Genomic DNA, 13,226 nt, shown 5'->3' on the forward strand with positions numbered 1-13,226 from the left:
CTCAAATGGCTTAAATGTCTAGAGAAGCAAGAAAACCCATTTAAACCAGGTAGCAGATCAGGGAATTTTACCTCTCGTTACGTTTCGTATAGGCAAGTCAGTTGTTTCCTTGCCGCTGGCCTTGGTGACTGTCCTTGGTGATTATTAATAAGTGTAACTGTTTGCATTTTCCAACTATGTTGACATTTCACAAGTCATTTATTTACAGGACAAACACCAAAGCAAATCAACCCAGTCTTTGGAAAAGCAGCTGATGTAGGCGTAATCCACATCTTCCATTAACATGGAGGATTTGAAATTGAGCACACAGAAGGAAAATGAATGAATTGCTTACTTTGGTCTTTCTTGTACTTCAACCATTTGCTCTTTACCCAGAACATACATATCCCTGTGTGATACGTATTCTTTTAAATGTTTTATTACGAAGGCATAGTTTTTCATCAACTACAGATTTCATCTTTGCTCAGAAAGCATTCAGTGACTGCCCTCAAGGAAAATTAAGAGGCAGCCCAGATACTAGCTAAACCAGCATTCAGGGTGACCTAGTCAAGCGTCTTGAGGCTGCTGCCCTTAACTTGAACAGTTTGCCCTGGCCGTATGGCTCAGGCTGCCAAGGAAATAAACCAGGACCCTCGAGAGTGTTTCGTGCTGGAGTGGCACTTGCAAATCTGGTTTGGGGGGGCTCTTGACAAAGGTGGTTCCTTCCTGTGCTCCGGCTGTGCTGACTCGGTTCAGTGCAGGAGGGCCACCAGCAGTTTCTGGAAGTCCCCAGAGGTGTCTGAGCGAACCATGTCAGAGAGAGACTTCTGATACTTCTCTTGGAACTTGGCTTTTATCCCCTGAAGGTCCACCTGTAGGAGAGATAACAACAGCAACTGGGACATTTATAGCGTTTTCACCATAAACACAGGCAGCCACTGTTCTGAGCACGTCATTCTCACTTGCTCATTAATGCCTCAAAGCAGCCCTTAAGAGTCGGAGTTATTATTCTTCCTCTCTCGTGGCTGAGAATAGGAAAGCTGAGTTCAGTGTCTGTGTGTCTGTTCCAGTAAAACTGTTTATGGACACTAAAACTTGAATTTCATATGATTTTATGTGTTACAAAAATATTATTTTTCCTTTGAGTTTTTTACAGTTACTTTAAAATAATCATTTTCAGGTAACAGGACTGTACAAAAACAGGTGGTGGGCCTGATTTGGCTTGCAGGCCACAGTTTGCTGACTCTTAGTATAAGCTTAAGAAAATTGTCAACACAGTTTGAAATGATGCCTTTTTTTTTCTCTTGTACCCTGATCAGCAAGAATATTAGTGCCAAACAACAAAATTCAATTCATTATCAATTTTTAGGACTTATTTTGAATCTACGGTTGACCCTTGAGCAATACAGGAATTAGGAACACAGACACCCCGTGCAGTCTAGAATCTGTGTATTGCTATCTCTGCCTCAAAAACAAAGGAATTTGATCAATGACTCACCCAAGGGCAGGAAGCTGAAACAGTTTGGATAGAATCAAGCCTCAAACCCTAGTTCTTTTGATTCTACATATTGTGATCTCTAATGGAGCACAAGCTTCTCCCCACACTTAGTTAATGTAAAGATCCATAAAATGAAAATACAGGTACTGTTATTTACTGAAAAAATCTGCATATGGGTGCACCAAATCCGTGTTGTTCAGGGATCAACTGTAACTCATTGAAAAGCTTGAAAAACCTAGGTGCTGGAGGTGGGGAAAGGACTCAGAAGAAACAAGTATAAAAAGATTGTTCTGCTCTGAAGATTCTGACCACCTAGTAAAGGAGATAATACTTGCACCATGGAAGATGTAATTCCAGAAAGAACACAGTAAGTCTCATAAAAGAAGCACAGAGCTCTCTTTAACCAGGAGTTTTTTGTTTTTAGCTTTGTTGTTATCGTTGTTTTTAATTTAGACTCTATCTTGCTTTCTTGAGAGACTCACAAACCATTACTCAAGCTTCTGGTTCTTTTCTTCTCCTGCCCCAATTAGAGGGCCCAACAGGAGAGAGAAAGATGAGAACAGGAGAGGGTAGGAGAGGGAGGAATTGTTGGAAGTGGATGCTGCACAAGAGAGAGACTGCATCAGGCAGGTGGGCTGTGATCCCTGCTCCCCTGGCTGGTAGGCTGCTCAGCTGGGGGAGGGGCAGGAAGTGGTGGGAGGGGTGGGTCACTGCAGGGATGGGGTGGGGCTCACGGGGCTCTGTTCTAGTACCTGGTGGCTTTGGCGGATTAGGGGATCTGGCCAATATATCTGGCTGGGCCGGAAGCATTCCGAGGGGATGGTCCCCATGTGGAGATGACCCAGGACCTGTGGTCAGTACTGAGATAGGACAGAGCATCTTGGAATAAACACACTACAGCTCATGCATGCTGGAGTGAATATGGCACCCTGAGGAGCCCTCGGAGTGGTCCAACCCCCTGGAGTCTTTAGAATCCTTGCTGGGCTTTGTCACCAACCTGCTCCTTGGAGCGTCTTAGGATCTCCAGAGACTCTGGCTGGGGGAGGTGAGTTACTAAGAGACAGAGAGACAGAGAAGGCTGAGACCTGGAGAGATAAGGGAAACAGAGAATCAGAGCAACCAAAATAAAACAAAGAGAGTGGCAGAGAGACTGGAGGAGGGAGAGGGGAGGAGGAAAAAGAAAGGGGCTTAAGAGAGAGAGGGAAATATGAATTGTGGAGGAGGGAGGAGAGGAGAAAGAGGGGGAGGAGAAATTCCAGGAATAGAAATAAAAACGAAAGAATAGTTGTGTTGCTAAGTTATATTTCAAAACAGTGTCAGATATTAAGTATTATTTGTCAAAAAGCTAGGGGCCAGAATTTGGGTTGGTGTCTTTTCTCCCTCATTTAACACGTTTTTGAGGGAAGATGTCTGTGGTTTTCAAGTGCCCAGTTCCACTTCACTCTCCAAGGCCTCTCTGCTGTGGATGAAATGCCATTTCCCATTTATTCTGCAATTCCTCCTCTCTGTGGCCCTGTATTCTGAATATGAGTCTTGACAGCTGCTCCCAAGCTTCTGGCCACTCCTCTCCCTGTGCCTTTGTTATACGCATGCACTCTCAAAGGGGGGCGATATTGTTCCCAACGGGGGCAAAAACTGGTTCTTAGAGGGTGAAAAAACATCTTAATCTTTTTATGTAAAATTAATTACGTATGTACATAGGGAACATAAACAGATTCACACAGTGTATGTCGTGTTAACATTTCTTGGAGGGGAGTGACAGGAGAAAACTGGGTCTAAGAAGGCTCCCTGGGGGGGAGGGTGGGCGATCGCTAATTTTAAAAAGGTTGAGAAACATTGTCTTGTACTGATGTGGTTTTTTGTGCAAAATTGTGCTTCTGGGATGTGTTTAAGGAAATAAAGGCCTAGCTCAGGAGTCGGGAAATTACTTGCTCGGGTGATCTAGTCCATTGTTCACCTTTCAGAGTGTCTGTTTTACCTTCCTTAAAATGGAGCTGCCCTATCCGGAACAGCCCCTCCAGTTTCCCTCCACACACTACCCCGAGCTCTCCGAAGCCACAGATGACAGACATAGAAGCCGCTAACGTTACTGTATTTGTATTAAAAGAAACGGACTGAAGCACAGCACACTGTCCTCTACAAAGCCTGGGAAGGCAAGGGCCCTCTCTGTTTTACTCTTTCTGTAAATAGGCTCTTACTAAAAACGACCTGTAGATGACATCAGTGGTGGCAAAACAAGAAGGTGGAGCCCAACGAGTGCGTCTTACCTCCGCCTGGGTCACAATGATGTCAATGAGGGTCTCCTCGTCAGTCCCCGCACCCTTCATGGCCTTGTACAGACGGTCAGCAAAGTAGCCCTCGAGGTCCCGGGCACTCCTCACTGGGCAGGGCAAAGGGAGAGAGAACGTGATGTGTTCATGTTTTGTGGAATAACACAGAGACCCTGGGAAGGAACAGAGCTGGCTCAGAGTGTCACCTGGCTGCCCTTGGAGCTGATGGAATTGTGAGGCCGGTGTTTGAAAGGGGCAGACTTCACACTGTTGATAATGGGATCTGGAAGATTCCCCTGGGGTCAGGGCATCTGGACTCTTCGACCAAAACCCCTTCAGACACCTAAGAACCTCTCCTGTTCCCTGAAGACCCTTGGCAGGAGGTGGAGGGCTGTGACCATCCTCAGGTCCTCCTTGTAAAGTTCATGATTCTCACCAGCAGGAATACCTTCTCAACTCTAAGAGAAATCTCTGATGTCAGAGTTGGGTTTGGAGGGGAAACACGGACTGGCTGGCAACCTTGCCATATAAAACTTCATAATCTTGAAGATACGCTCAGTTGGACCTTCCTTTCTTTTGTTTTTCCTCACTAGGTTTTATTTTTAAAAAATATTTATTTATTTATTTTGGCTGCCCCGGGTCTTAGTTGCGGCACATGGGCTCTTAGTTGAGGCATCATGCGGGATCTAGTTCCCCGAGCAGGGTTGGAGTCCAGGCCCCCTGCATTGGGAGCACAGAGTCTTACCCACTGGACCACCAGGGAAGTCCCTCACTGGGTTTTATTTGTGAGCCTCATCTCTGAATCTTTTCCAAGGTCCCCACAATCATCTTAGTTTTCCATCTGGGATGTGGGCTTGATGCAGTGTTTGATCCTGTCTACAGAGCACCTTTCTGTGATGCTGCCAGTTGCTCTTTTCTGGCCCTGCCCCAGCCAGAAATGAATAAAGTATGATCTAATCCACAGATTAACAAAGTATGGTTTCTATTCACCAATCAGGGGATGGGGCGCATCTCTGCTCCTGGGGATAAATCATGATTGCTCTCCCCTTCTCCAAGGCTCATATGGGTCCACCAGGACTAACACTTTGGGAGAATGAACCCTTTACTGTTTATGTTGCTGACATTTACCTAGAACACTTAACATTTTTGATGTTAGTAATAAATAATAAGTAATACATTCAGCATAAGTGTGGAATGCACATCCTTATGTGCATTATGTCCTGCAGTGAGAACTCTTGTCTTCTAGGTAATTGCCGATAGAATGCTTACAAGGAAGGGGGAGGAACAGAATTAGGAAAGCAGAGTCTAGGTTGTGGGGGTGGGTGGTCTGTCTCCTTATTTTATAGGTCATGTGGCAGCCACCAGCGTGTCAGTGGAGAAGCCCAGACCCAGGAGTCTGAATCCACAAGCTGCTGGATTGGTGGTGGTGGTGATGGGGTGGGGGGTGAACCTGGCAATTTGGGGAGCAGTGTGTTTGAGACTCACTGTGACACACACCCCCAGACGTTCTGAGCTAGTGGCCTCACAAGGTTTTCCCGAGGACCCCGTCCTGTGCGCTCGTACTAACTGACGCTGCAGTGATCGTCGTTCTGTCCCCACACCAGTGACTTCCCCCCGACACTCCTTCCTCCTGATATTCTGGGGAGAAAACTCTCAACTTTTCTACCGTATACAGTCTATGCCTGGTGAACAACCTTTGTTGTTCGCAGCGGCAGGAATACCCCGAAAGTTTGGGTGGGGCCGGCTTGGGAGGAGGCGGGAATAAAGATCTTCGTGCGTGTGAGAGGAAGGGCAGCCAGCCAGCCCGCGGTGCCTCTTGCCCCTCCTGGGCTGCAGAGCAGGGGCTCTCAAACTCCAGGGGGCATAAGATGATCACGGGAGAAGCTTGTCAATGTGTGGCTTTGGGCTGCATTCCAGGAAGTCCTAAGTGGGTAACCTGGAGTGGGCCTCCAGAAACTGCACTTTCACACGCCTCCCCACGTGAGTCTGATGCAGGGGGTCCATGGACCCCACTTTGAGAAGTGCTGCTCCGAAGGCTGCAAGCAGTGGGAACCGTTTGGTCTCATAACACCTCCTCAATTTTAGTGGCAAACTGGCATCTTTATGAGTTATGCGGGAGTAGGGTGGGGAGTGTGTAGAGAATTTAGTCATGAAGTCATGTTCCACTCTTTGTGTGGTTCCTTTTCAAGGTCTTTTCTAATCTCTTTTATATTTGCTACCAGTGGAGTCCACCCAGCTCCTGCATTTCATGGTCCCCCAACTGCAGGGATGGGTCCTTTCCTTCCTCTGTACCTGCTTTGCTCTGATTGGTTTTATCTTTACTGTAGCTCAGTCTGTTGATTTGTGTGTATCTGCCATGAGTTTGAAGCTTCTTAAGAACAGGAACTGGCCCTATTTGCCCCTGATCCCCACGCCTGGCTCAACTGCTGGCCCAGGCAGGTGCTAAGTAAATGTTAAAGGGTTGAATGGCTTTATTACCATTAATACTTAATACTAATAAGAATTACTATTAATCTTCTGACTGAACTCTGGCGTTCTCCTGCCTCTTTACACTGCAGGTACAGAAAGGCTTTGGAGCCTTGTAGCTGGGCCATGAGTAGATCTCTCCGTTTACTTAACACACTCATCCTTATAGCCCTAAGGACAGTCATCTGTGTGTATCCATTGTGGGACGGGAGTGACATTAAAGATGTTCAGGCCTCTGTAACAATAGCAGACCTGCTAATCTGAATGCAAAATGAGGGTGGAAAAAAAAAATCAATTGCTGACATTGCCCCCAAAATCCCATCAGAAAAACAAAACAAAAGGGTTTGGCAGCGAGAGCACATTTTGTAGCTTCCAGGGGCTGCTTTTTTGGTTCTTCCTCTTCTTCTGGGGATATTCTCTCCATTTCTCGTGCCATTTGGGTTGCTGCCCTGGCCTCCTCGCCACCGGAGTGTGGACAATGGACAATGCCTTCATTCCGGGGCTTGCAAAAATGAGAAATGAGCCTGCCAGCCACAGCCCGGTACCCATCTCTCTGCTATTTCCTGCCTACAGGCAACACCTGGAGAGAAATGCCTGGCGTTCGCTTGGCACGGCCTTGATCTAGTCTCCCCCGCCTTGCTTTCTACACAGACCTCATTCATTCCAGTGTTGAAGGGAACCAAATGGAAAAGGTCACCCTTGGGCCATCAGGCACCCGCAGAAACTTGTTCCTGGATCCGAACCTGGGTGCTTTTGAGTGTGTGTCACGTGAACCGCATGCCGCCCCACGAGACTAGACGATGGTCCCAGGCTGTTGATGGAGGCTCTCGGGGCTCCATGATCTTAGTGGGACTGTCGTGGATGCTGTGGTAGCTCCCCCAGCTGCTGTCTTCAGGACAGCAGGCACTCATGCCAAGTGTTACCTGCCGGCTGCTCAGGGTTGAGACCCTTCTCAGGAGGGAGGGACTGACTGGGGTCATATCTGTTAGGAGTCAAAAGAGGCAGCTGTCTTCCCCAAGGTTGCAGATGCTCCCTGGGTGCAGCCTGACGGCTGCTTGATGTGGGGTGTGAAGACCTGGTCTCCTTGCCTCCACTTTGGACATCCTGACTTCAGGTCTCCTTGGGGGCCAGCACAGCTCCTGTTACATCTGCATCACGTTCGTTCTCTCCCTCCGCAGCGCTGCTTAGGTGTGTGGCCCCCCAGCTATTCCCTGAAAGCTTCCTGCGCACAGACCTCTGTCTCCAAGTCTGGTTCCCGGGAGCCCAACCCAAATCAGGGGCTCTCCTAGCTTTACTTTACCGAGAGTTAAGTAGGCCTTCTGCAGATCTCCTGACGTTTCTGCTTCGATGGCCTCTTCGATGTCTTTGCCAATGAGCTGGAGAAAGAAAGTGCAGCTGTTAGTCCGGGTTTTGCTTTTGGCCTTGGTGCACTTGAGGCTCGTTCTTCTACAAAAAGCAATAGACGCTTCCAGATTTGGTCACGTGAGGACCAGAGGAACTCTGGGATTCCTCTCTGGCCTCAGCCCTTGCAGGGCTGGGGATGGTTGCCCGCCATTCGAGTGGGGACTCTCATGGCCTAGGAGTTAGTCCCGATTTGACCCCTAATGGATGTGACCCCAGTCAGGACCACTCCCTCAGCCTCAGTTTCCTCCTCTGTGAAATCAGGGAGTGGAAAAACAATGAATAAATACTGCAACAATATTCTTTATGTTTCTATCGTACTTGAGTTTCCTATGTGTTTATAAAAATTCTTTCCATTTCCAATTTTCCAGGAGGCTATTGTTATAATCATCTCCCACACCTTCCTCCATTGTGGACTGAGACTGGGAGCTCGGGCACCTACACTTTGGGTGACATGAATAGAGGTTGTGAAGTTCATGGTAAGGACTTGGTCTAATGTTTCTGATACTGTGGGGCTACTTGGGCTGGGAGCCAGGGGCTGACCACGTCAAATGCTGCTTTCTTTCCCTCTGGGGAGACTCCAGATGATCTAATATTCACCGCCAGCTTGCTCTGCACAGCATTACACATTAGGTTTCCTTCCAAATATTTATAGAAGCTGAAGTTCAGAGTAAATTGTGACCACGCTTAACACAAGTACCGCCTGGGCCAAGCTCAGGGCAGGCATATAAAGAGAAAGGAGAACTTTTGGTTGGGTTTGGGAAATGCAATTAAGCATTAGAAATACTGAAACTTCTTTCTTAGAAATTATCTCTTGAGGATATGACACAATTGTGAGTCTATAAATAATTGGGACCTTTGAGGACATGCCAGTGGAGTTTATGTAGTTTATTCTGAAAACACTGGTAAACAACATATTCTTTGTGATACGAGCACAATAGATATGGGGGGAAGGAGGGTCCAGATTTAATGAAACCCATAGCTTGATGTCCTCATCATAGTTGGCCCATCTAGAGGTCTGGTGTGGAATCGACCTAGATAAGAAGGGGATTGGATTGGGGGGGCTTTCAGTCCCTTTCTTAGCTGTTCTGAGGTGTTGGGGGTTGGATGTGGGAGCTGGGATTTCAGAAGAAACTGCTATCACTTTTCCCACGAACAGGGTTCTTGTTGTGTAGACTGAGATTGTGTTTCAAGAGGACATTGTCCTCACACAGGTCTGTGTTTAGTAAAAAAAAAAAAAAAACTTCACATTAAACCACTTTCCATTATTATTGTTAGTACTGGGCTAGAACAGTGTTTTTAAATTTTCTGTAGCATCTCAGCCTACACAACAGATAAAAGCAGGAAAGCAGAGCTGTTCTGGAGAGGCGGGAGATGGGCTCCTTACCGCAGCCCTAGACGGTAATGCCAGGTTCCTGGCCTCTCAGTCTCTTTGCTGCCCAACTCCGGGGGCACTATTCATGAGATACAGTGAGACGGCATTGCCCTTTGTTCTCTACCTACCTCCTGCCCCCCATTCCCTCCTGGTAGCTACCAAGCCACCTCCAGGGACTCCATTGAGCACAAATGGAAAACAATCCACTGGCCCAAGCTACTGAGATGCCCCTTTGCAAATGGAATGCTTCTCACTTATCGGAACACTTAATTCTTAGGGGGCTCTTTGGACAAAACCAGGTTTTCTGATCTCGGTACAAAAACCCATTGCCAGGGTGGATTCCAGACAAGCCTCAAAGGCTTCTAGTTTACCAGGTAGCATTGCCTGTGGGGAGATTATTAGAAGAGTAAGAGGTTTCTTTTAAAACCAATGCCCCAAACTGACAGCGTGCCCACGGCAGAGCCCTGTGCACTCTGACTTTGGTTATAGCAGTTAAAGGGCTAAAGGTTCTGGAGTGGGCTTAGGAACACTTTAGGGGAGGGGAGAACTTTCTGGTGAGGGGTGTGGTGGTGAGGCAGTGACCTGGGGCTATGGGTATGTGTACCTACAATTTATACTGAGCCATGTTTTGGGAACTTTATAACTCTACAAGCCTTTCATATTTGGTAGATTTGGGGACGGTAATAATCTTTCATGATGCTGCAGAGTTGGGGAAGCTTTGTTGCTTGGGTTGGGATCTCCGAGCGTGTCAACAGTTAAGACTCAGGTCTAGAGGGCAGATAAAGGACAAAACCCTGAGTTTTTGCGCCAAAAATTAAAATTCGACTCTATGCCAGGACAGCCTATGCCGTGTGACACACTTCACTGATCTGACCCTTAGCATCTTAGTGCCTTTAGCCGGAGACCATGAGAAGATTTATGGAGCCAGGTTCCCAAGATCAGGATGAACTCAGAAGATCGATGATAAAGATCAAGATGAACAATGTTCCAGCAAGGCTTTCGGAATGATGAATAGGTAGCATTTTAGAGCTGGTTTCATGTAAAGAATTATCAGATCAATTGATTCTCTTACTGACCATTTGAGTTTTAGCTCTGTTTTTTGACACTGTCGGTTCACATAAGGCGACTCATAACAACTGCTAATGTTAATTGAGCACCTACTTCATGCCAGGCAATAAATGCTTTAAATCTGTTAATTCATTTAATCCTTACTAACCCTGTGAAGTAGGTACTATTATTATCCCTATTATACGGTTGGGGGAACTGAGGCACAGAACCCTTAATAACTTGCCCAGGGTCATACAGCTAGTAGCCTAGAGCAGACTTGTTAAACCTTAACATGTATCAGAATCTGGAAGATTTGTTAAAACACAGACTATAGGACCCTAACTCCAAGGAAGCTGATTCAGTAGGTCCAGGGCCGGCACTAAGAATTCTCATTTTAAACATTGTGTCAAGTGATATGGATTCTGCTGTTTGGGGATTAATTATGAGAACAATTGGCCTAGGGAGTATCCTTAGATAGTCAGTAGTTCATGTACACACACACACACACACCCTCACACATATGTGTGTTTCTATAGTGATCTCCAATGACAGCCACCCCAGAAACTCCATCCATAGCCCCAGTCTTATGGGAAGAGGGTCTAGGTCATGGAGAAGGCTTCCAGCTCAGTCTACACAGCTCCAGGCCCAGGGACCAGGGGAGTACAGCGTCAGCTGCCTTTGATCACAGCTCTGGGCAGGATTTGAAAGCAGAGGGCCCTAAGGGCTTATATACAGTGATGATAAAATTCCAAAGCTTTGTTGTCTTTTCATCTGCTGGCAACACATAGGAAATGCTATTTTGAGTGAGGAGCGGCCAGCTCTAGCTGAGGTAGGAGCTCAGGCTGGGGAATCTTGGAATTCTCATCCACTTTCTGCTACTGACTTGCTGTGTGGTCCTGATAAGTTACAGATGGTTCCTTACTTGTAACAGATTTTCCTCCACCAGCAGTTGTGGGTAACAATGGCTCTTCAGCCTACTTTTGAGTTACAGTATTCTTGTGAAATTGAAATGAGACACAGGGTACAGATGTCCTTTAAAACCATTCCACAAATATAAAATAGGAGACCAAAACAAAATCTGATATTCCACAAAGGTCTTCTTGCAATTAAAGACTGATTTTCAGGGAAGGATTAACCACTAAGCGCCTTGAAATAGCTAACTCACCTCGTTGACTTAAAATTATCATTAGATTAAAATAAATAACTGTATAAAAGTAACTGATACACATCTTTCCAAGAGTGTATCTCTGAGGTATTATCACATCTGTTTTGGGAGCAGTAGGCACTGTTAGCCCAACTGTCAATTGGAATAATAGTAACAGCAAACATATGTAAGCTTACCACATGCCAGGTACTGTCCTGAGCCTTTTATATTCATCTTATTTAACACCTAAAATAACCCCGTGAGGGTGGGGTGTTGATGTTCACGGTCCCTGTTTTACAAATGAGGATGGTGACATCAGGTCACTTGTTAGTGATAGAACCGGGACTTGAACCTGTAACCTCTGGCTCTAGGGCTTTGCTCCTAAACTTGACACTCCCCTGCTTCCCTAGCCTCTGCTGCAAAGCAGGGTTTCCCAGACTCAGCAGTGCACTGGGGGCCGAATGACTGTTTGTCACAGCCCTGGGCACTGTGGGCTGTTCAGCAGCATCCCTGGCCTTGACGCTCTGGATGCCAACAGTGCTGCTTGCCCCAGCGCACCTTGTTGTGACAACCCCACATGTTTCCAGACATTATCAAATATCCCTTGGGGGGTGCAAAATCACCACGATTGAGAACCACTATTGTAAAAGACACCCCACCCCCTGCCGCCCAGTTCCACATCCCAGAACTCAGCTTCTTTTGGAAATAACTTGAGACTCAGTTTCCGTGTGAACTCCTTGCCTTAGTACTGGATCACTTACAACTTGGTAGGCTTGAAAGGTGGCTCGTAACTGTTTGTGATTCCTCTTGGCCAGGACTTCACTGAAGGTGAGCTCGTCCGTGCCCCAGCGGCCTTCCCCTGCCTAGAGGGCCGAGTGCAAACATTTTGAAAAAGCCTTTTGCAAAAAGACTGAATAAACAGAGCTGTGACCAGGCCTCCCTTACAGGAAACAAAATATGCACTGAATCTAAGCCACATTGATCGATCTAGCACTTTAAACTTCTAACCCACAAGTATACCTCACATATGTATATTATTTATACCTTCCCTTGTTCCAAAGTGGATCTAAGGTGGTTAACAACAGAATATAAGAATAGAAAAAGCAATTCTTTCAGGTTCATGAAGACCGTATATATGAAAAATATTTTAAAGATCATACTTATTTCCCAAGTAATTCCAATTCACATAAAATAAAGTAACAGTTGTTGAAAATAATGTTAATTAAAAAAAAAAAGGATTTGCAGAGACTGACACATCTGCATACTTACATCGTACAGATCTTTGGCATCCTGACCAGCTAGATCTTTGTCTACATTATCTCCTTCATCGCGATTAGCCTAGAAAAATCAACACATTGTTATTAACTTGAGTTCCTGCTTGACCACAGAAAACAAAAAGGGAAAGTCCTAGAAAAGGGGGTGATTTCAGAGGGGTGGCCCTGAAGCTAGACAAAACCTGGCAAAGTGGCAATGCTGCTCTTTGCTGCCATCTTTTGGGCACAACTGATAAACAGTAGCTTCTGTGACAACACATTTTCCCCTTTTTTTTGTAGAAACCAGGGTCACTCACAAACCCCACTGACCTCTAAGAAACCTCATTATGTCCCCTAGAATGAGTCTGTTGGGAAGATATTAGTCTTCCTTCCAGAATATCAAATTTCACTTCTCAGGGTCCCAGCCTTGAAGAGCCCTGAATGTTGGTCATGGAAAGTTTTGGAGGTCTAACCTAAGCCCTTAGTGGCAGGTGGAATTCTAAGATGACCCAGGTGGCCCACACTCCTGTATAATCCCCTTCTTTTGAGTGTGGGTAAGACCTGTGAATATGGTGAGATACCACTCTTGTGATCATATTATGTTTATATGGCAAAGGGGATGTTTATAGATGTAATTAAAATCCCTAATCAGTTATCCTGGGTAGGTCTGACCCAATCAGGTGAGCTCGTTAAGGTCAGGGATGGAAGAAGTCAGAGACATGAACTCCTGCTGGCCTGGAAGAAACCAAATAGCCACGCTCTGAACTGTCTATGGGGCCACGACAGTGAACTG

The 13,226-nt window shown here is 46.2% G+C and overlaps 1 protein-coding gene across 2 annotated transcripts in view; it reads right to left on the minus strand.

The window, feature by feature from the left end:
• Nucleotides 1–237: 237 nt before the first annotated feature.
• The window catches only part of ANXA13 (annexin A13), a 55,805-nt gene continuing 42,816 nt past the window's right edge, over nucleotides 238–13,226 (minus strand). The window contains exons 7-11 of one of the 2 annotated variants that reach the window (XM_032610097.1): nucleotides 12,450–12,518; nucleotides 11,942–12,043; nucleotides 7,514–7,589; nucleotides 3,745–3,857; nucleotides 238–851 (exon numbers count right to left, since the gene is read on the minus strand). In XM_032610097.1, coding sequence (XP_032465988.1) covers nucleotides 732–851; nucleotides 3,745–3,857; nucleotides 7,514–7,589; nucleotides 11,942–12,043; nucleotides 12,450–12,518 — 480 coding nt within the window. In that variant the 3' untranslated portion in view covers nucleotides 238–731. The remainder of the gene's footprint in view (nucleotides 852–3,744; nucleotides 3,858–7,513; nucleotides 7,590–11,941; nucleotides 12,044–12,449; nucleotides 12,519–13,226) is intronic. The other variant, XM_032610096.1, reaches the window with a different exon arrangement.

This window comes from Phocoena sinus, chromosome 17, assembly GCF_008692025.1.
Source record: "Phocoena sinus isolate mPhoSin1 chromosome 17, mPhoSin1.pri, whole genome shotgun sequence".
Lineage (NCBI taxonomy): Eukaryota > Metazoa > Chordata > Mammalia > Artiodactyla > Phocoenidae > Phocoena > Phocoena sinus.